Source organism: Apaloderma vittatum, unplaced genomic scaffold (assembly GCF_000703405.1).
Source record: "Apaloderma vittatum isolate BGI_N311 unplaced genomic scaffold, ASM70340v1 scaffold23827, whole genome shotgun sequence".
NCBI classification, from domain to species: Eukaryota; Metazoa; Chordata; class Aves; order Trogoniformes; family Trogonidae; genus Apaloderma; species Apaloderma vittatum.
The window spans coordinates 14780-38824 of NW_009728186.1; the positions used below are offsets into that span (position 1 = coordinate 14780).

Below are 24045 nucleotides of genomic sequence, written 5' to 3' on the forward strand. Positions count from 1 at the left end.
AAGAGAGATCGGCAGGAACGGGTCCAGGACGAGGCGGGGCAGCACAGCGCGCTGCCAGGGACCCGAGTTCCCACTCCGGACCACGGGGCATGCAGACGGCGAGCCGGGAAGCAAAGCAGCACGAGGCCAGGGGATGTTCAGGGAAAGCGAGTGGACACACAGAGCACCACAAGGAAAGCTCAAAAAAACCCCACAAACATTAAAGGCAGCGTAAAAGTAGTTTTTACAACACACATCTGCAGTGCAAGGTATGAAGCTTGCACAGTGTGGGACAGCAAAAGGCATCATGTTTGAACCCCAACCAAATCCTCTATCGATTCAAGCTCCTGCTGCGAGCCCACGAAACCAACTGTGAGCCACACTGCCAGCTTCTTCTCCAAAACAAAAGCGTTTTTTTTCCCCAAACTATGCAATAACTTCTGCCCAGGCAGAGTGAGGCTTGAAAACTTCTGCTGAAGTAGTTTGCATCTGGTGAAGTACTCCTGCATAACGGTACAACCACTCTTCAGACCCAGAGACCTCTGTCCACCCCAGGACATGCATCGGTCCCATCCTCCCACGTACACCCCCACTACTCAAAGTTACATTAGAAGATCTAAGCATATAAATGAGAAAAAAGCTTTTGGTGATGCCAGGGGACTCTCTTTTCATTCGTATTATATTGCACTTGTCACAAGAGATCCACCTTTTACTAAAAATAACATTCTCCAGCCAATGACAGAAGCGTGCTCTGCCCTAATCCCTACCCTCGCGTCTCATTGTGACCCCCAAGCGTCTCATCGACAGGGGCTAAAATTATTCTGCCCAAGAAGGATCACCTTCTGAAATTGCATCCCAAGTATTTCAGAGGAGCAGACATCGCTCGCTGTGCAGCACAAATAGTCACCCCTGTTCCCCGTTAATTAAAGCCAGTCCTAATGCCAGAAGAGCCTTCAGGTCAGGATTGTTCCCAAAACTCATCAGGAAGGAGGGTTGGGAAACCCAGAGAGGAACAACTATTTTCACAGTAATCTCTGGGAAAAACAGTGGTGGGGCTGGAGCAGGGGTGGGAAAATGCACGAGGTGTTCGCCTTCCCCTTCGTGTTATTTCACAGACTTTGCCATCAGCCATCCTCTGCTTTTTCTCCAGCACTTGCCATCCTCTGTAAGCAGCCCAGCGGATATTTTCACACCCCGAGCCTGTCACAAAACGCAGGAACACGGGGTGACAAAGCAGAACACGCAGCTCAGCCACTGAGCTTTGCTTGTGCAAAACTCCTGAGCCACACCTTTCGGCCCCCGGCGATCCAGGGAGCGGCCAAAGCGGAGTTTCCGCAGCTCTCTGCCCGCTGCTCTCCTGAATTTCACCCAGCCACACCTTCCCACCTTCACAAGCAAGGTGCCTGCCACCACTCCAGCTGACGGCTCCCATTATGGATTATTTCTGCTCCTCATGCTTCTGAGAAGGAAAAACTGTGACATCTAGTGCCAATAGGGAAAATGACACATTTTCCATGGGCGCTGCTGCGTGAGGGTGAGAGGCTGGTACAATGGGGTGTTGCTGGAGCCCCTCTTTCCACTCGCTTTCCTCTTGTTCTTGAAGATTAGTTGGGTTTTATCAGCTGATGGCGCAGCCCTAGCACCAGAGGATCGTGGCAAGTTGTAGTCAAAACCCGTAAAACACTACAGAAAAACACCAGAACGCCAAGCTCAGGAATGACAATGAGTTCTCCAACGGGCTGAGGGAATCACCTTCTCACGCTAAGATTTCAGCTCACATGCTCATCTGCAGAAGAAAGTCACCTCCAAGGGGCATTCGAAGCGCGTGTCACTCCAGCGCAGGTTGGATCTTCAGCAGAGCTACTGCAACCAACACATTTTAAAACATGGTGCGAGTTGCCACACGCTTAAATTAGCGGAAATGTTGCAAGTCTTGTTTTATAACCCAGATAAGCTTCCAGGCTGTGGTATGAACTTAAAACTTTTTCTTAAGGACATTTTAGTGTAAAATGCGTACAAACAACAAGAATTTTCCCCCCTACACACACTTACAGAAACTCTACATTTCAATGGTGTGACCTTAAATAGTCAGCTCTGAGTCAGGCTGAGCATCCACCTCTGGTACTCAGCTCCTGATACCTTCACAGTTGCACAACAAATTATATCCTATTTGTCCTAAAGTCTTTTCAGTCTTCACTGAGGAGGATCAGAAGGCAGCTATTGACTGGGGTTTGATTCTGCCGATAAAACGCTGCCTTCTTTGGCTCCCTTCTGTACCTGCCGGCTCTGAGAATTATTTGCAAACTGTTCTCAACTTTTTAGCACGGCACATTGAGCCTGGTGAATGGCTCACTCAAGTCTTACGGTACCAGACAGAGCTTATCAGAACAGTCTGGCGCATGAGCCGAAGTGTCAAAGCAGCTGGACTAGTACTAGAGGACACACGTGTAAAAAAAAGAGTAACTAGAGAGCAGGACACAGTTCCCAAGCTTAACATGAAGGATCCAGAAGGGAAAGCACCTAGCAGAAGACTCCAGGCAACATCCAGGCAGCAGACGTGTTTCAGGAAGGACTCTGGCTGCCTGAGGTGGACAAGAGCTTGGGAAAAGGCTTCTGCAGGGCCAGCAGCACTGCAAGCTCCCTTGCGTGGCCACGACGAGCCCGGATCCTCCGCTCGGAAGGAGCCAGCACTGTCTAGGAATAAATAGCAAGTTGTATTTTCATGGTCCATTAAGTCCTTGGCTTCTTTGTTGAGACTACAAGCAAAGAGATAATTACTGCCAACGGAGGTGGTGGGCTACGTGAGGTGGTCGCAAGCGAACTGCAGAAAAACCGCTTGGGTTGTGAAAGTTCTCGAGAATTCTCGTTTCACAGATTTTCCTGAAAAGATAGCCAGGTTAGCCCAGATCGCTGCTTGTGAACTCTGAGAGGACGGGAGAATCAGAATCGAAGAGAAACGCAGCGTCGAGCTCCTGCTCTGCCCCGCGTTAGAGCGGGGATTGCGACGCGGGTTGTTGACATCCAGCTGAACACAGTGACCACAGATCTCCTGGATTTTATGCTGGTTTCTCAATTTTGCCTGCCAGCTAAAACAATTAGGGCACTCAGCTCAGCTGAATGCTTTAAGAGGAAGAGTGTCTTGACCCCTTCGCACATAGAGAAAGTGTAATTGTTGGTACGATGTAGCACAGCTCCAACAGGAAAGACAAGCCCTGCCTCACAACAGCTGATACCACAGCGGCACAGCCCTCGCTTGCCATCAGGGAATGAACAGCTGTGCGTGAGTCTGCGATCTAAACCAAGTAGAACAGTAATAGGAACCTAAATGCACTAAACAGAAGCTCTATTTACTGCAGTCGGAAGTTTTCAATAGAAATTTCCTCTTCACTAAAAAACACACGAGGTGCAATCTCTCAAAAGACTCTGGGTTCAGAAAAATAGCAACTTTTACCAGGAAGAAAGGGGAGGGAAAAAAATTGAAAAAAACCCTAAACCATTCACTTGGAAACCTCCTACCAGGCACTCCCGTCTGTCAGCTCATGGGGGTCTGACCTGGAACCAGCTCCCACCTCTGGCTCTCTGGGGCGCAGGCTCTATCGGCACTGACCAACAAGGGTCACTAACAGAAGCCCAGGAAACGCTGGCTAACACAATATGCAGTGCTCAGTACGTACAAATTCAAAGACTCTTAAAACACAGCCACCTAAATTATCCTTGTAACACTCCAAAGCAATCCCATCTTGCTAGGATATGAGCAAAGTGAAACGGTGAAAACTTTGACTAAGGCTGCTAAGCAGGCTTGGGAACCTCGATGCCCCGTTCTTTAGGGATTGTCTACCCTCTAAAACGACTTTCAGCACACATGGGCTTCTGACATTTTGTAGACAAACAAATCTATCTGAGGACAAAACTCTCCCTTAACAAATTCAGACGAAGCTGAGAAAGCCAAAGGAACATGCCATATTTTGAGAATGGTTCACCATTGCATCACGTGGAAGAAGGGCAGAACCGATTAATATTTGCTCCTGCTCCTTGTGGCTCGTCTCCTCTTCCTATGCAACGCTACGAGCTACTGCCACGTAGATGGATTACCCCAAGGATCTTTGCTTCCTGGCAGATAAGATGCTGTATTTCTCTGCCCAGAAGCTATGCAGACTGACTCTCAAAAAAAATAAAAAATAAAAAGCAGAATGGATCCACTTCGCACCTTAAAGAAAAGGCTTACGCTCCGAATTTATCTCACAACCTGCCTTGTCCTTCTCCGCCCCTGCAGCCATCTGCTTTGGAAAGAGAAACTTGGAGCGTGCGTTTGGGAGAATTTGTTTCCTCAGCTGAACAGAATTAAACCATAAAAGCCTGAAGTCAGCTCATCCAGATAAAGGAGGAATGAATCCGTTTGGCAGCTCGTCACCTCCTGAATGTCACCCGTCCTTCAGGCCGCTGCCGGAACCTCGCCCTCCGCCGGGTGAATGAGCACTATTGTGTGTGCCGGCTGCGGGGAACAGAATTCAATACCGAAGCCTCAGACCTCATTCCAGATGCAATTGGTCCAACGGCGACTCGTCCAGCTGCAGACAGGCCAGACTGACAGCTCGGAGCAATTCCTCAGCTCGACTGCTCGTGGGGCTTCCCCGAGCCCCGCGCCGGGATCTCGTCTCTGCGGGCAGCGCCCTCGCCTCGTTTCCGGGAAATCACTAAATGGCAGGTTAGACTCTGCCGTATACCTCCACAAGAAGACATCTCCCGCAGCCAAACTGAAAAACGTGGGGGGAGCATCACACTTTCCCCTTGCTTATCTCATTTTCTGGTGATTCAACGGCCACAGAGGCAGGGCCTGAACCCATGCACTCGATAACGGCACCAGGCACACCACCAGAGCCTTGTCATTTCTATACAGATTGAGCACAAGGAAGTCTACCAAGGGTTAAAAAAAGCTCCTAATTTTTTTTTTTGGTGGTCTTTGGGTACAGAATCTCTTATAATAAGACTATTTGTATTCATACTGGCAGAGTAAACACTACATGTTCATGCCCAGGCAGCTCTGTGCTTGTAATTTCAGCAAGAACAGAGCTACGTCCCTGAGGGACTTTGCTATTTCCCCAGCCACCATCCACTCAAACGCTGAACGAGAGCAGAAAAGAGAGAAAGATGATGGCATAAGCCTCCACAGCGCCGCAGCCCCAGCTCTCGCTACGGATGCAGGGAATAGCTCATTTCAGGTTTAATTATGCCAGTTAAAACATTTCTCCTACAGACCAGCAAAAGACAAGGACGTAGTGCTCCCACAGTCACTATTTACCGATTAGGTTCGGCTTGAAAACAGCATATTCAGAACCTTCCCCTGACAAGATACCCGCAGTAAATAGTGATGAAAACCCCCATTTCCCCTCCTCACTACACCTGACGGTTTTGAACAGAGCTTTTGCAAATCTTCAGTTACGCATCTAGTCAAAGGACGGTGCTTGTTCAATGACGCTGAGAACAAAATTAAACGACACCACCCCTCGGAACTGTTCAAATCTAAATTACTAAATCTAAACTACCATCTAGCCTAGGCAAAAGAACCCCAACAAACCTATAATAAGCACATCTTTTACTCATTAGCTTTAATCTCCAGCCATTTCAGTGCTGCAGTCTTTGGCTTGCTAATGTAAGGACGCACGAGCCAAAGGCCACCACAACAGCCACGAGCGACTCGGTCTCCCCGGCAGCCGCCGCCGGCTGTCGGCCTCAAGTCAGTCGTTCACTAGAGGGGGATGTTGCTCACACCTTGCCAACACACTACTCAAACACGGAGTGTATTTAAATGGAAAGCATAAAATTGGTTTTTCCGTTTGGGGTTTTGTTTGGGGTTTTTTAAGCAAATGAAAACATTCCTATTTAGTCTTGTAAAGCGTACTTCGCTCAAACACAAACCTCCGTTACCTGGAATAGCTGAATGAGCACTTTTTAATTATAAAGGAAAAACAGCATAGGCACAGGTTTGAAATGGAATCATCATTTACTGTGGAGGTTAAAATACCCGTTGTATGGAAAGTATTAATTTTTAATGAAACAAAAAATCTCATTTTCAAGAGAGAGATTTCATCTGTGAAAGACCGAATGAATAGATTTTGTGCCTGGCTGGTAAATTTTCATTACAATTGTCAAACCTAGTCCAAAACACAATGTACTGCAGGACACGGAAAGAAAAGTAGCGTTAAAGAAAGTACAACTTGCCTCATTTCCTCCCGGCAGCCTGTTCATGTGCACGAGCTGGCCCTGATCATCCAGCACCAGTTCCGTGTAGGTCAGTATGTCAGAAGGCAGCGGTGGCGTTGGCAGGAACGCGTGTTCATTCATAGAGTCCCAGAGTTTAATCAAAGACTGGACGGCGAAAAGATAAATTCTTGTTAAGGAAATCATCCGCAAATATTTTTATTCAATCCACCGTGACTTAACGTTCTCTCTGAAATATCCCTCTGAAAATACTCAGTCTGACTGATAATATTCAGTGGGTATCACTTACTTTGGAATTCGATCCATGAAACACAATTTCACTCGAAGTAGCGTAATTTAATTTATGTGGTTCAGGACAGAACCCAGCAAATCAAGATCCACAATAAATTCTGCAACTCGTTAACACCTCCAATGGTGTATGGATCTTGTCCTAGGAACTATTGCCCCTGCCCTGCCTAACCCTCTTGGAAGGCTAAATAGCAGAGTGGAAAACCAGAAAAACATACACAAGGAACAGAAGATGGTTTACATTTCAGCTTCTACCGTTCGACTTGTCAACAGAATCACAGCAGCGGTGTATCTAGAGAACTCATTTCTTTCAGAGCAGGCTCAGTCCACAGCTGCACAGACCCTGAGGACCGCAGTTCTCCAGCTTCAGGCCCCTGGTTTTCCTGACAAGCAACGAGGGCAACCGAGAGAAGCGCTTCGCAGGCACACAAGTTTAGAATGACCCACTGGGCCGTAAGAACACGTACCTGCCGAAACATCTCGGGAATGTCGTAGACATACGATGTCCCTAAAGACTGCGCCTGGAATCTCTTGGACTGCAGCAGGTCTTTGGTCACGTACGGGGTATTGATCAGCATCCCATGAAGTGGTCCCTGTTTGTCCCCATATGCCTGGAACATGATCTGCAGCACAAACACAACCGAGGATGCCTTAAGCCCCTGGTTCCATACAGCCCTCTCATCCCAATTTTACCCAAAATCAGCAGGATATTGCAGCCTCATCAGGCCTATTTCTGTTCTCTACAAACACGGTAACACTCGTGTCCCCTGTGCCACCGCGCTTCATCACAGGCGACTACCCTTTGGAGGCAGGGCTGGACCATTACCGCTCCGATCCGAGTATCGCTGACTTATTACCACATCACGGTAGTGAACAGAGCCACATCCCCGCAGAAAAAAAAAAAAAAAAGCCTGTGACTTAGATGACTTCACATTCACCGGTATTTCCCCTGATGCCGTACCTACGCCGATGGATTGCGATAGCTGGGAGCCGAGAGGAGATCTCTGTTATTTATGGAGTCGAGCAGCACCGGTATCCGTATCTCCACTGACTGATCATGGAAGCTAGGTCAAGACTTGCATATGTCATTTGGCTTGAAGTTTTGATATTATAAGTTTAAAAGATTTTCCCAGAGTAGCAACATGAATTATCAGCTGCCATGTTTCATGGCACTATATATTGCACTCAGCCAGGCCTCCGAAGGAAATCTATTTCAGCGAAGCAGCAGGAGGAGCACTGCTCAGCTGGGACAACAGCGCACCAGCTGCTCGGTAGAATCTTAAAATCGCAGAATCATAATGGTTGGGAAAGGCTTTCAAGAAACATGCCTGGCAGAAGCCACACGATCAGGCTGTTTTTAACAGAACAGCAATAATTTTGTTACAAATACACGTATCCGAACCCATCCTACGCAACTCCATCACAAAAGGGAAGATTTACTAAAGTCTTTTAAAAAATCTCTTAAAAATCTAATACCTCCAAGCTTTGTAAGACAAATCTTCCTCCCAACTACTCAAAATGTTAATTGAACTAATTCCTATCAGTGTAATTTTTTAATAGGACCTGGGTAAAATAAAATCAAATACAAAAAAATCCAATATCGGAAAAGTTGCTAAAAGCTGTACAGACACAAACACATTCCCTCACTTGGAAAAGACAAAGCTCATCAGAGACAGAGTTTAAGAGGAAAGGTGACCTTCACAAATGACTAACAAAGCTCAAGTGGTAGGCTCAGCCACTGGAGGCTATTAATATATTCTTTTCTTTCCTCATCTCTGCTCAAAGGCAGAAATGAAGTAAAACATACAGACTCTATCTGTTCTAGGATCTTCAGGACCGGGCAGGCTGGATGGCCAGGCAGCTCGCTGGAAAAATTGAAATGGAGAAGAGAGGGAGAAAAGGTGACTCAGCACTTTGTGTTCAACATCAGCGGCGTCCAAGTGATTTATTCTGCTGCTACTACTGCACGACAGAGAGATTATTACAGAGGGAGATGTAAACATTTCCGTATTTAAATATTTTTCATGCATCCTATGCTCCGCGTATTTTAGCATATGTAGCCAGTTAACTACACTAGTCCTGCGCCATGAAAAGCAGAAATACCAGAATAGCCACAACCATTGCAAAATAGCCCATTATGCTTCATAAAAATGATATAAAAGCACCTTCAATAATTTTCCATCACCCTAAGCAGGTCATTCCCTATATCTTTAAAATTTAAAAGATAAGTTCGCAGATTTTCTCTATCTACTCAGGGAAATGTGTAATTAATATTTTTTATTACATCCTACGCGATGAGCACCAACAGCGATTACCTCTCCGAATTTTTTGAGCGCCCTGCCACAGAGGAAAACAGATGGACAGACGAAGGTACGTCCAAACCAACCAGAAGAGACGCAGCCTTACAAAACTGACTGTGTTTTGCACACCTACTGCAAGACAATCTTTATATTCTTCCTCTTTTGCCAAAGTTGAACAGCAGTATTCTGTGACCTGAAAACACTGCACGCCACCGAAAGGCTTCATCAGGTATCACGTGCCCACTCCCAATAAATCGCTCAGCCTCAACGATTCTGTGATTCTGTGGAACCGTACCTGCCCTGTTCTGGAGTCTGTCACTTCTTTGTACAGGCTGATGTCCAAGTAGTAGCCCGACTCATTGGTCAAGAAGAGACGGATGGGAATTGCCTTCCCGGTCGGCGTCAAACGAATGTTGATCTTCAGCTCGGCTTGGAGGACGCGGAGTTTCCACAGGCGACTCCCGTAGCGCATCACCATGCTTCGCACAGATTCTTCGATCTTAAAACACAGGAGCAGAATCTCCCTCACTTTTCCAGACACATCCATCGCTTTGTCACCCCTCGTCCCGCCAGCTGAGCTCCTGCTCATGGAGTCAGCCCAGTGCAGGGGAAGAACATCCCAGCAGAGGAGCGATGGAAGCGCCGAGGAGCAGCACGTGCCCAGCGCTGCCGCGGGACCTCGGTGACCTGCTTGTCCTCACCTCAGCAAGGCAGAGCGTACCCACCGTATCCCCTCCCTCCCTCTCCTCCCACAGGCACAGCTCGTGGCTGAGACCTTCCAAAGGCAGGGAAGTGAAATCCTTGACACAGAGTTACGTACAACTTCCACGCACGACACTCATGTTTCAGCGCGCAAGCGGTACGGCGCTTTAAATCAGCAAAGCAATTACTACTCGGAGCTCGGCCTTCTGGTGTTCCATTAAACTTTATAATAATGTACTACTGCTGGCAAATAGCGCATATTAAAAGAAGGCAATTTACAGGCTGGTTTTAGCATACTTTCAAAAAATAAAAAGTCTCTTTTCCCCAGCAGCTCAGGGAAAAGTCACGGCAGACATTTGAGGGCAACCTGACTTCCCCAGGCTGAACAGCCCAGCATCTCCTGAACCTCCGGGGAACTAAAGATTCTGGATGCGCCGAGAGAGGATTTATTCAAAAGCAGTTTAAGCCACCAATTTTTAATCATGGTTTGAAAGCCAGTAAGCAAGAGATACTTATTTTGATAACCAAGTCATCGTTTAAAACTTTCAGTTATTCTCATAAGGAAAGGTCAGCTCTCATCTTTCGGTAAGCACGGACAGAATGTTGATTTCCAACTAAACGCAGCCTTTACAGTTTATTTGGGACTTTCTTTGTGGTGGCTCTGCTAACCAGAAACATGCTTTATGCCCAAACACTTTCATTTATGCATCTACAAAGCTTAATGTTCATTTATTTATAATGTTGATCTCTGTGGTTTTGTATCAGAGACCGAACATGAGGCACTTCTTTTTGTAGCTGAATTCACAAATTCTTTTCAAGTTCATGATTTATCTCACATTCTATTTGGATGCAATCTGGACTTTTGTAACAAAAAGAAGAGCATTTAAATCTATTTCCTTATTAAAATTGTTTATCTTAAACACACAACAAAAAAATAAGTTTAGTTTCAAATACCAACTGTATTTTGAACAAACTGCTGTTCAGTTTACACAGAGGAAGTGAGCTGCATTGCCTGAAGCCCAGAGTTACTCCCCTAAAAATACAAGTTCCACTCGTTCTGAAATCTTATATTTAGTATTTAATTCATAGACTGGAGGAAAACCCAAGCTTTCCTTCTTCCTTAATGCCAAACAGGTTCCCAACATGAAACAAACTTGCCTTAATGGGCTGAAATAAAAGTTATTCTCTCCCCTTTTGAAACAAAATTGGTTTAGCACCTCAACTAAAGCAATCTTTAGTTAGAGATGTTCACTGGTTACGTGACTCCACTTCCTTTACTGAAAAGCAAAGCTCCAGTGCTTGCAGAGGAACTAAATTGATCCACATGTCACCACTTCTAATATTGGTCCCCAATTTCAGGTGCTTTCTGTTATGAAATGGCCGGTAGAAACTGCCTGGCATTCACCAACGGCACTAAAATGTGCTCAGTCGAGGGGTGCACTTACGTAGCGTAAAAAAGGCAACAAAAGAGGATTTAATTCTGGTGAGTCAAGACCGAGAAAAACAAATGGTTCACAGCTAGGGAAGGGACTGTACCTTAGATGGGTCCATGATGACAGTAGGCACGAAATTCAGGAAGATGTGATTGCAGTCCGTGCGCACGTTGGTATTATTAAACGCCACCTCCAGCTCATCCATGGCTTCCAAAAGCAATCGCTCGCCCTCATTTTGCAGATATTCAAAGGAGGCTTCCTGCCAGATGCAGCCAAAAAATAATTTACTTCCTACAGCAGAAAAATCTCCTCCAGGCACAGGAATGCAAAGTCTTCAAAGACACGCCAGGGCCAACTCAGGGAAGGAGAGGGCACGCAGCCCCGGCACTTTACGCAGGCACTATGTTTGCGCGCAGGTTCCTAGAATGACTTCCACTGCTGTGGAAAGAGACCTTGCGTGGGTGACAAAACTCACCTTGGTAACCAGATCCGAATGCCTTATAATAGCCCTCACGAAGAAGCGGTAGTCTGTCACTTCTGTTCCCACTTCAACTTTGGCTGCTCCCAGGTAGAGATGCATTTTGTGATTGGCACACGGGATGGCCGTCAGGTCGAAGTTTCGCATTCGGTTCAACTCGAGCTGAAAAGCCAGAGCTGGCTCCAGATGACGGTAAATCCTGTCTTCCTCAAACTGGAGGCATGTGGCATCAGAGGGTGGAAAAGAGGAGGGTGGGTTAAGAAACACTAAAGATGGGAGAACTAGACAACACCCCTCATGAAATTTTACATTTAACTAAAAAGCTATCAGTCCAAATGAATCCAACCCCGAATTTTCTCTCACGCAGAGTCATTAGCACCAAGAGCTGCGTCGGAATTACTGAAATACTGAGAGCAGAAGACAAATTGCAAGACAGCAAATTCCCAAGCACACCCCCGCCCCCAACTCTTTTTCACGCAAGTCAGAAAGTTGGGTATTGAATCCCTGTCCTGCTGTCAACGCTCCCCGGTTACACCGCAACTAAAATCTGCATCAACAGAAGCTTCAGGTCAGGCTTGCAAAGGAACAAATGTTTATCCCCAAATCCCAGACTTGTCATTGTTATCAACATCAATCGCTGCGCGTGTGGATGACTGGCCCAGCGAGGGAGAGGAAAACACCACTCTGAGCAGGGAAGCTGGGCTCAGGTAGCTCCCACCCGCTTAGACCGGCAAGGAACAGCTACACCAAAGAAGGATAAAGCCAACATTTAGGAAAAATACTAAGAATATACAACTCACCTTATCCCGGGCACGGAACGTGAAGAACTTCGGAAACTCCCTCTGTTTGAAAATAAAAGCAATGATGTCAGCCCTACAAAAGCAAAGCCACTTGATCTACCCCAAGTGTGCTCCCAAGCCAGACCTGGGGCAGCACCACAGCAGAGGAGGTGACAGAAGCTGTCACAAGCTGCTTTTTCCAACATCACCAATAGTGGTGGAAAATCAAGAAGGCAGCCGAGGTAGTTTAAACCTGTCTTCTCTGCTAAAGCAACAGAGGCGGCTTGATTGGCTTTTGGTTATCACTGTCAATTATTAACAGACAATAGCAAGGAACTGTCCGGACAGCAGTGGGAAACTTCTCGCTGAATTATCACTATGATTACTCTGGAAATGTTTGGGAGCCGCACAATGATATGAACACACCCTCACAGAAGCCAAGGTACACAAAACAATGATCTGTATTCTATAGCTCTCTTCATACTGTTACTGCTAGAAATACTCTCCTCCCAAAGAAAACTATGAATGGCAATCCAATAACTTTACACTCGTTTATTAAATAGTACTCTCAAAAATCCCCCAAATAGGGGGTTTCTCCGTTATTCTATCGCATGGATAAAATCCTAGCAAACAGAAAGGGCTTTATATTTTTGTTGTATATTGCACGTGTTTTAGAAGAAGAAAGAAAGAGGAGACAGCATCCTTCTACCCATCCCTCCAGTTACGTGCGAGCAAAGCCACCGATTGCTGTGGAATTACACTTCTACAGTTGTGGGAATGCTTTGCACCACCACGGGAATAGCAGCCATTTATGCCAAGGGTGACCTGAGAGAGCACACACAACTTGCCAGAACTGTCTTATACTGAGAGAAATAGGAGGTATCTGACCTGGAGTCACTGAATTTCGGAATCACATCTCACTGTCAGCGAAATGCTGATTCCGTGCAACAACCAGTGCGTGGTAACAGAATATAAGGCTCCACTGAGCAACACAGCTTTTAAGGCTAGGAGTAACCTTCTGGCTAGGCACCTTCCTCACCTCCTACAAATAACAGCCTTGAGAACTTCACCTGATGTCTCCCAGTTGAGTAAAATAACTTGTGTTTGTCTAGAGTGTGTCTTCCAGCCTGATTAGGTGAACCTACGAGCATCAACTACACTCTAAGAAAAGAACCACTTCTCCGTTTCCTCACTTCTCTTCCAAATCCCTCCCACCTGTCCCCCTCTGCACGCTGCCAATTTCTTCCAACACCAACCACGCTCATTCTATCACTAATGTAATCGCTTCCAAGGCATTTGACTGGCGTTGTGGGCAAATATCATAATTAGATGTGCACACACAAAATATTATCAGTGCTCTGGTACCAAAATCCAAAAGAGTGCTGCATTTCCTAGGCAAAAGAATTATACCCCTGCTGTGTTCTAATCAACCAACCATCATCAAGACAATCAAAATAATTTGCCTAAATTAGCCAATCAAGACACCCTGCAAACTGCAGAATGTGAAGAGCTACCACAGAAATCATCATAGTTGATTATTATACTAATAATCATGTTAAAAACCTAATGAGATGAGGAAATTGGAAGCTTGCTGGAGCAACTCTCTATTACCTCAACATGCTGGGAACTAATTATATAGACTGTAATTAAAACAAAAACAAACCCAAGCCCAGGCCCTGGCTAAGTTAATAGTTGGTCCAGTAATAAACGGAGCAGAATAGGAGATAGTAATAAAGACTGACACTCTCAAAAGATCCCGGAGGTGCTCTACAAACTTTGCAAACAGCTGACAGGCACACCACGCTGCCGAGGAGCCGGGAGCAGCCCAACAGCCCAGCGCTCTCAGCGCCAGCTCAGGGAAAAATCCGTGCGACTCTTTGTCTCCTTTCTGACCACGGACACACGTTACCGTGCTCATCCACAGACTCTCCTATTTCATTGCCCAGGTTCTCTGAAACTTCCTTTTTTAAATTGAAAGCCTGGACTTCCTTGCTTCGAGTCCCAGCACCTCTCCAGAGCCCAGTTCCCTACCGGAGCTGTCAGCTGACATGACTGTGTACCTGCACTGTGGGCAGCGACTCTCACACGGCGATACACATGTTTGTTCAACTACTATTTTTGCTGATTTTAACAGCTCTAGTAGCTTCCAGAGCTGTGAAGATAGACAGGAGATAAAAATCTATTTTAGGTCTTACATGGCCACCTTGAAAACAGGGCTGAACTGGCCCTCCGTGACAGCCAAGCCCTGGGGTAAGAAGTAATTCTGAGCAGTAAGAGCATCAAACATTTTCTACGTCACAGGATTTAGCGAATCACTTCAGCTCCTCCTCTAAGTTACTTACAATCAGTGAGAAGCCTGAACAAATCATTGCACTCCATACGGAATACAAAAATTTAGTTGCATAATTACATTTTCGAACACAAAACAACACGGAAAGAACCAAGCTCAGCGTTAATGTGGCACTTGAGAGCTCAGCCAGGTGACGAGAGAGACTTTGGTACGTGGAGGAGCCCGCTGAAGGCAAAGGCCCACTCCTGCATTTGGAGTTAAGACGTTTGTTTAAACACTTCACTCGCCTCTCACAGCAACGTTGGCATTACATGCCCAAATAAGAAGCCCAGAGTCACTTACATGTCTCCTGGCCTCACGTCAAAAATACCACCGTGTTCTAGGCCCTTTGTACTTACGTGAAATCTCTGGTCCACCTCATAGTTGACCTGTTTCCTGAAGTCCTTACAAACGAAATGTGCAAACGCGGGAAGACAAGCAAAAAAAAAAAAAGCAGAAGAAAGCTAGCAATTAGGATGAAAATCAAAAATGAATTAATTCAAGAATACAAGAGATGTCAAGATTGTTTGCAATTGTCAATTAATTTTCTTAAGCGAATTCATCAAAACCATCTCAAATTTTAAAGAATAAAAACAGTGAAGAGAGAACTAAACATAGTTAATGCATCATTTAAGTTGGGAACAACATATCAAACGGCAATGCTGTTACGAGCTAGAAACCAAAGAGTTCTGAGCAGCAGGAGAGAGATCAAAATACCTTTTGCGCTACGAGGAAAGTCAGCCGCCGAATCCCATGTTCAATCAGGACCGATTTCTGTAAAAAGGCAAGGATGGCATCAGGCAACCAGATTAACAGAAAAAGAACACATCCAAGTTTTCCACGAATTAAAAGAGCTCTGCAGATCCTCCTGCGTCTGTGCTGTAAGTTCCTGGTCCACTTCAGTCTGCTCACCGCCAACATTTGATTTCTATCTGGCAATCAGTTGGAAATTTGAAGGGGCAAGTAACCAAATCCCAAGAATACGGTATATTCCAGGTGCGCCTGGCTAACGAGCAAAGCAGAAGCGTTACATGCAAGTCTTGCCGGAAATATTCTTGTTCATTTGCCAAAGTAAGTCGCCCTTTTTGGAAAAGATTGTTTTCTGAAGGGCCCACAGTACAGACGTGGTAAGGCTGTGGAAAAGGATGGAAAGAGTTTTAAAGGAACTAACTCACGGAAGGAGGTAGCACATTCTTGATTTTGGCACAATAAACACACAGACAACCCAGACCAAAGGGCAGATGTGTCAATATTGCAACGGTGATAAAGGATAGGTGTTACTTAGTTTTTCAAATAGATGAGAGAATATCCATTCTGATTGCTTCCCTATCCAATTCCACTAAGCCGCATTTCCAATGAGCGTTACCGTCAATATTTGCCATGTCATGGATCTTTCGAAGTGTTAAGACCTCGTAATTCTGTTCCTCTTTCTAAAACTTTTTCCTTTCTCCTCCTTTTCCCAATTTAAAAGCAACGAGAAAAGAAAAACAAAACCAAAAAAAGAAACAAGAACTCAGCTAGCCCAGGTACAAAACAACCCCTTTCAGCACAAACTGAAATGTTTTACTAAGGTTAAGCCCTTTGAAAATGAGCATCAGTGACTATATTCATGGCAAGAGGAAGAAAATAACTTTAATAATGCCATGATTTAAAAAGCAAAAATTGTTATTGCTTTTAAAATTCCACAAGTGGCAGACAATAACAGCATAGCAACAGGATTCTGATTACCTCGTAATAATGTGGGTCTCACAGCAAGTCCACAGCTATTACAGAGCGATTAGCCATCAGCACCTGGAGAAACTCCATTTACACTGACTGCCTCAATCTCCTCCACAAGTCATTTACAAGTATATGATCCTAATTTCTATTAAAAAAACCACACACAACATGCTGGGACTAGAAGATTATTTGGACAATTTGGATCAACCTATTTGATAGTTTAATGTGTTTTGGATTTTTTTTTCCTTTTATTTCTCTCCTTTTATCCCCTCCCATAAAACGCCTGGAGCATGATCAAGCAGATGAAAAGCAGAACTAGTTTTAATTTTTGTATTTGATTATTTTCTTTGCTTAAAGAGACGAGAAGCTGCCGAAGCGCCGCGGACAGCAGCCCCATTTTGGAGGCCCTTGTTTCCACCTCCCACGCCGGGAAGCAAAGTTAGAAACCGCTCGCTCAGTCCTCCCCTATTGTTGCAGGTCCCACAGATGCAGCAGGTCCCACTACCTCTGGGCTATTCGCAGCCACAAGCCAGTCGAGGAGGTTTTTCACACCACCCAGCACAGCAAATGCAGGCAGACACCAATGGGGACACAAGGAGGTCACCTCCAGCCCACGCTGTCTCTCCACAACAACAAGGAGAACCAATTTTAATTGCATTAAGGCTACCACAATACAGGAAATACTTTTTAATATGACCTCCCACGCCTTTGGTTCTCATATAAGAACTCTTTAGCCAGGAACAGGGATACAGTACATTTTTTCCAAGCATTTGGAGATTGACCTGATGCATTTAAAAGCTTCAAGGTCTTCTACTCTGTCAAAAATTCAAGAGGAGTCCTGATGTGACAGATTCAAATGCAGCACAAAGAAAAGCAGTGACCTGGAGGCTTCAGAAAGGTGCAGCTACATCCAAAGAAGCGGTCAGGTTTCCGACAGGATAAACTAAGGATGTTCATCATTACTCTTCTCAAAGCAGACAGAACTGTACTGCATGAGCACACATTCCAGAGCAAAGAACCAAGGAACTTACCTTGCTTTGCGTGAACTCCCTGAACATGGCCGCCAGCCCATCATCATCAACGTCACTGTCGGTTTTAATGGCAACATTAAGAATGTGAATGGGCTCCTCGCGGGCAGCCTGCAATTTAAAGCCAATATTCCCCATAAACAAATAGGTAACAACTTACTACCTGCGAGTTCTCAAAAGAGGCTCCCTAAATACAACTCCAGAGCACAGATGCCCCAGTTAAAAACAATCTCGGCAGAGCACGCTGTAAACCAAGGAAAGCTAGGAAGGAAATCTCTGACCAAGCAGCCTCACAAATGTGCAGTTTCACAGAACTAATTGTTCATGTCCACAAACAGGAGCTACATTTGGAGAATCCAATTCTGATGGTCACGTCTGACTTGGCAAACTCAAGCGTGCTTCATTTGGATGCAGAAAGAAAGCAGGGTCAGGTCCTCTCTTCACAAGACGCCATGCAGGCAGGACAGTGGAGGACTTTGGCATCAGAAAGGTAATGAAATTAAGCAAATTCAAAGTGTAGAGCAAAACAACGTGTGTTTTCATGCCTACAACAAAATGAAATAATGTGGAGGCATCAATTACATTAGAGCTCTGAAAAGTGACAAATTTAGCATTTAAGAGCTTGCTGTTAACTGTGAAAATTATTCTTGCGGGAGGCAAAGAGAGAGATCTGAGGACATTTAGGCTGACAGTAATACTCTGAAACAAGCCTATCGTACTTACACACATCAAGATCAATGGATCAGTTTAAAACCAAGTCCTATTCTGGACACAGACTCTATCCCAACAGAGTTGTTGGAGGGTAGGACGGGGCAGTGGAGCAACTATGCACGTCTCTAAGGGAAACTGATCTTCTCTCACTAAGGATTATAAATCATCTGCTTCCTCTGCACCTGTTCTCCATACAAACGCAAAAATTGAGGGGTTCCTCTCATCTTTTCCTCCTAAAAACAGTTCTGAGAGGGAAGAATCAGAGTGTAACGTGACTGGGAAGGGTGTAAGACAGAAAATAAGGCGAGCTGCACTTAAGCTAAAAGCAGCCAAATATGCAGTTCGATGCATCGATAACCACAGAAGGTCCAGAAACTTAACCATGGGTCTAAACTCTCAGTCTCGATGCTGTGGATCTACTAATTCTGCTGATGTGAAAAGCCACAACCTAAGTTTACATGGAGAGCAAGAGATTTAGCCGTAGTTTTAGAACAGTCGGCAAATGGCCACCTACTCCAAATCACCTGCTGTGGAACAAGCAAACAAATCACACCCATAAATGCACAAAGCTCTTTAACTCCTGCTTCCAGCACTCGAATTGGTGAAAAGTATCCAGCCCGCAGCCACTGCGGCATTCCACACGCCTGCTATTTCCAACCTGAGAGCAATCTCAAGAGGAAAAAAAAAAACACACTACTGTACCTTGTCTTCATCGTAGAGGGAAGCGTGTCCAGCTTCAGGGAAGGTTGGGCTCTGGGGAGGAGAGTCGCAGAAGCAACCCATCACTTCATCAAAGATTCTGAAATACACCAGGGAGATATCAGGCATCACCACGGTGCTGCTAGCCCACTGCAGGCATCTAGCACTAAAACCCACAAATCACATTGCTAAGTGGGGGAGGGAGAGGAAAAAAAAAGACTCCTTCCCTTTGCAGGACTGAAACTCTAGAGATGAGGAGGCGATACCTCCTGCAGCCCCCTAAGCAAAGCAGAGGCTGGATCTTTCAACGTTTGTTGGAGATCCTGTGGTCGTAGGCCCCCAGGACTGCTCTGGGCTCTCCTAGGGTTTTTTGTCTACCCTAGAAGGTTGGAAGCATAAGGAACAAAGCCTCCCACACATATACGCGTGAATAAGAGCGTTAGAAGGAATCAGCACATTTCCAAATGATCCCCAATCAGCAGAAATTCAAGATGAGGATCCTTGTGGCTGCAAAGTGCTCTTACAGCAGTCTGAACCTTGCAGTTACCTCAAGGAGACAGACATGTTGCTCCAAACAAACTTACACCTGAAACTCCAGAAACTCAGCAAACAAGCTCAGGACCAACTCTAGACAAGGCAAAGACCTTGTGCGGTTCCATTCGGGCCCGCCTGAGAAGCTGGCACCCCAAACAGTCGTCACCCTTCCCCACATACCTGACAAAATCTTCGAACGTGCGGAAAGAGACCATCCCACCCATCCGCTGGCACGGCGGAGTGAACGAATTGTCCAGCAGCACGTCGCTCACGCTGGCTACGTGGACCATCCCGTAGTGATTGAGGTTGGAAGAGAAGGACATTCTAAACAGCAATTCAATGAGATCCCAGTTAGCAGGGACGAGGGAGACCACAATACCAACGGAGACAGATCTGTGCACGTGCACATGCTTCGACCACTCGAAGCGTGGCTCTTTATCCAGTCTAACTGTTTCACAATTTCTTAGATTCTCCAGCGTGCCAGACCTGCCGTGCCGCCTTCTGCAAAGCCCCGGCAGTGCCGGCATGCCTCTGGTCCCTTTAATGTCCTTACCCAGATGGTGACCCAAAGTACAGAAACAGTTTGAAAGAGTTAGGGAATAATATTATAACACTTTTAAAACAAGTATTTCTTAAAAAGTTTCTTGAGATGACAGGTGAGTTATGACTATGCAAAGCTGAACAGGTTTTTTGTCCTATAGACATGTTTTGCCTTACAGGTGGAATACCGAGATACACAACAATAATTCTAAGCTTTGACACTTCTTTAAAGATTTAATAAATTTTTACAAATTAAGTTGAGGCATACCAAGCTATGTTATCCCATTGCTTCCGCAATTTGTCTGGTGATACCATAACTTATGCTCGTCAAATGCAGTGTGGTACAGCGACCTCTCCAAAATCCTCTACTGGAAATGGGGTTTTCTATAGTTTTACCCTGGTATTCCTACCCTAAACAGAATCCTAGCACAGTGCCTTCCCCTTCAGCTGCTGACCAAACCAATGTGCTCCTCCAGCTCGTTTAGCCCATGATTTCAAAAACACTGCAACTCCCCCCACTCATTTATTTTGCTCCGTTTTGGTTGCTAAAAGGTGGCAACTGCTAAATATCTGCAGCTGCCCACAGAACACATCGGTCTTAAGGAGCAAGGAGGGCAGAGCTCCAGACACTTACTCCTGTAGTACTCGTGCCTGATGTCTGCTGCTCAAGCCCTGGGATACTCTGCTGTACACACACCAGTCGTGCAGGCCCAGCTCCTCACTGACATGAGGAAGGCTGGAGCAGCTTTACACAAGCTCAGAGGAAGGCACTGAGTAAGAGACTTCTATTTAAAGCAGGAACACTGCACACCAAAGCTCAGCGTTCCTTTCTGGCACAGGGCAAGATCCTGAATATACTGAAGTATCACTGAGTTCTCTTACAGTTCAACTGCTATGGCAGCACACACCAGCTGAGAAGCAGTTCATGGATTTTTGGAGATCGGGCTATTATTCTTGGGTTTATTTGGTTTTTTAAAGACCCTCAGTGTTACGGTCAAGACTAGCAGAGGAAGTTTCTCACACAGTGAACAAAAAGCACACAACTAACTAGACATTCTTTCCCTCGCTACTAGAATTGGTAATAATTATTTCTAATTTCTGAATTGTGCTACCAAGTCATCTTAACCCACTGAGGGACCTAACCCAAAAGCTCCCGGCAATGTGGGGAGACCTTCAAGCTTGCTTGGAAGGGCCAGCGATGCCGAGCCGGCACGCGGCCGTGCTCTGCAGCGCAGGAACAGCGTGCTCTCACCAGCTCCACTCTCCCCGGGGCTTAGGAAGGACATGAAGGAAGTTAAGTTTCTGTCCTCCCCAGCTGGCACCACAGTAGGAGATGGAAGGCAGTGGGGAAAAAAAAAAATCAGATCAGGGCGCTGACTGAGCACAGCACTTGCGAGTGAGAAAGGTGCTCGGGAGCCACGCCGGAGGAGCCAGCGGCAGCACAGCAGGCGCCGTGGGGTGCAGCCAGAGCAGGACCACCCTGTGGATTGCTGACACGGCTACTGACCCGCTCCACTGAGATTTCTTTCTTTCCACGGGCAGAAAACCATTGTGATACGGTCCTAAGTGGACTGCTAACAAGTATCATCCGTTTGATTAATAGCTCTCCATGTCTAAAGTTTCCGTAATTTATCTCTGATTAAGTGTCATGAGACTTTCAAGCCCATTCTAACTTCTTTTTTTCCTCCCTAAATAGGTACGTAAGCAGTAATAAACAACAGGTATTCACATTTTGAAAGAGAAAAATTTTTCAGGACATGCCTTGCTGTACATTTCTTACAACCAATACAAAAAATACCACAGAACAGTAACTAAACAAAAAGACAGTAGACATTTTTCATGTATTATTTAAAACAAGGAATACTTTTCAAACTGAGACATGAGAGAAAAAATTAGCGTCCAAAACACAACAAAACATGCTGTCAGCTGTTTGGAGATGTAGATTCATCTATGGGGTGAGGGAGGTGAAACAGCCTCGACAAATTCTAAGCTAGCTGCAGGAAACCAGAGTAGCACCAGGTCTGCAACGGGCTGCGAGTCACCGCCTGATCCACTGCGACCCCCTACCAGAGGGTCAACAGCTGGGAAGGAGTTCCAAAAAAAGAGACCCTAAACCCAGCTCTCTGCTAGACGTTTGCTGTGTACCATACTGCACATGAGCCGAGTCATCTGGCAAATTTACTTTCCAAAGATTGCTGCATGCAGAGCTTTTTTTTAAGGGTGAGGAAAAGCTGAAAACATGTTTTAGACAAAGGGAGAGGAAAAGGGAAGGAAAAAGCAGAGTTATGTTTGAGAGCTTCCCAAGTAAAGGTAAGGGCGCTAAAACAAAACATGTTAAAACATCAAGTACTAGGCTACTTCTTTCTAGTCTGTCTTTTCAAATTTTAAAAGATGACAAGTACCGTACCTGTTTAGCGTGGGGATGTTCCCTCTGTAATCAAACAACCACAGTTAGTTAAAGATTGGTTAGTGAGAGCCATAATAAAGAACTGTCATCAAGCTGATACACAGACCAGCAACAAGTTTACAATTTACTCAACCGAAATTTGTCGACCATCGGGTATCAGGCAGAATTCTATGTCACTGCCCCTGAGAAGGCACCCACCACCTGACTTCGCTTGTCACAGCTGCCACGGGAATGAGCACGGACCATGCAGGTGACATGCAGATAATATCCCCCCGGAAAACACATCCCTGCGTGGTCCCCTGCACTTCTAGAGCACTTTTTGTCATGCCCTCTCCAAGTCCTTTGCATACACCCAGTGAGCTTCACAAGCAAGATCGGGGAGGGGCGGAAGGGGTTGCAAGAGCGGGGAGTTTGCGCTCCCTGACCGAAGGGCAAGCAGCACAGAGGCAAAAAGAGCCCGTGTCACACGGGAAGATTGCAAGAGGTTCAGGAAAATGAGCCAAATTCTCATTGCCAACCCCTACACTAAGTGGCAGCCCACGCCCCGGTTTCCCCAACAATGCAGGAATCAAGCAAACGTGTGTGAACGCCACATAGTGCTTTGCATTTTTCAGCATTCGATACCAAAAGGAATAAGCAGAACTTAAGGGTAATTTTAAGGAAACATTACAGCTCCTTTTTACAACATCAGCCCAACTTTTCACATATTTGCATGCATGCTGAGGCTCGGTGATGCACCTAGGACAGAGAGGAGTCGAGGGGCACATTTCCAAACCAGTGTAAGAACAGAACAGTCTAGCCCGTTAGCGACACTGACGGAAGCGTAAGGCAGCGTATTGCTCCATGCAAGACGCAGAAATTGCTGTGGCCTGACATTCAAAACAGTAAAGATTAAACTGAAAGAAAATACCTGCTTGTGCAAATTGATTGGCAAACATGAAAAGATCGAAAGCAAAGCTTCAGGGAGCGTGTAACTCCCTGAACACCAAACCCTCCACTCGCCCTCCCCTTCCCTGCAGAAACTCTTAGGAGATCAAACCACAGACTTTCTTAACATCCTTCACCACAGGCAAGAGCTCAAATTACTGGGTATGAGGTCTCGGTGCTGAACGACCAGTGTATGTCCATGCTCACACTGCTAAATCCACTGGTTGCACCTCCTCTCAAACTGGTTTTGTCACAGCAGAGCAACTACACGGCTGCATGTTTGGTGCATTCCTGGCAGAGGCACAAGAAGTTCCACAGGAGAAAGCATAAAACAGCCTAAACATGTATCCATTCAATGGTAAATAAGACAAGTATTTAATTTCATTTGGAAATGAAATTCCAGATGGGGAGAAACGTTTGGGGAATTCCAAATTCAAGTGGGGAGAGCCATTGTGCTGTAGAGCCTGTGGTTAGGATTGGAAGGGCCGTGAGGCTTCAGGGGGTCGAAACTATTCTTTTAGCTTGGCAAATGCTCGGAAAGCTGCACGCGACGTTCTCCCATTGGGAAAAACACTCTGGAAAGGCCCCTACACCGCGTACACATGTGTAGTGGTCCCTGGAATGCTTTCAGAAAACTGAGAAAAAAAACCAAACCAACAGCATAACAAATGTTCCTTTCTGTCTCAAAGAGGGCACCCTGTTGCCTTGCTCCAGGAACCGTTCTCCAGCCACTCGGCACGGAGCTGAAGAGACTACGGCAAGAATTGCAATGAGGAGAACAGAAGACCCAGTGGCTGGAGCTGTCAGAAAAGAACAGAGGAACAGCCTCCACGCTACACACTCCAGGGCTGGCTTTACACCTCCAGGTCATCGAAGCTGTGGAAGAAACATCCTCACCACACCTGCCCCGGTCCTCCTCCCTATCTCTTCTGAACTTAAAAAGGCCCTTCTTGACGAGGGAAGCTGATCCTAC

The 24045-nt window shown here is 45.8% G+C and overlaps 1 protein-coding gene across 1 annotated transcript in view; it reads right to left on the minus strand.

The window, feature by feature from the left end:
* The window catches only part of ACACA (acetyl-CoA carboxylase alpha), a 74765-nt gene that overhangs the window by 7606 nt on the left and 43114 nt on the right, over positions 1–24045 (minus strand). The window contains exons 29-40 of the mRNA XM_009874003.1: positions 22146–22169; positions 19379–19522; positions 18668–18764; positions 17258–17365; positions 15225–15281; positions 14867–14911; positions 12200–12241; positions 11397–11612; positions 11025–11180; positions 9082–9285; positions 6954–7109; positions 6199–6345 (exon numbers count right to left, since the gene is read on the minus strand). Coding sequence (XP_009872305.1) covers positions 6199–6345; positions 6954–7109; positions 9082–9285; positions 11025–11180; positions 11397–11612; positions 12200–12241; positions 14867–14911; positions 15225–15281; positions 17258–17365; positions 18668–18764; positions 19379–19522; positions 22146–22169 — 1396 coding nt within the window. The remainder of the gene's footprint in view (positions 1–6198; positions 6346–6953; positions 7110–9081; positions 9286–11024; positions 11181–11396; positions 11613–12199; positions 12242–14866; positions 14912–15224; positions 15282–17257; positions 17366–18667; positions 18765–19378; positions 19523–22145; positions 22170–24045) is intronic.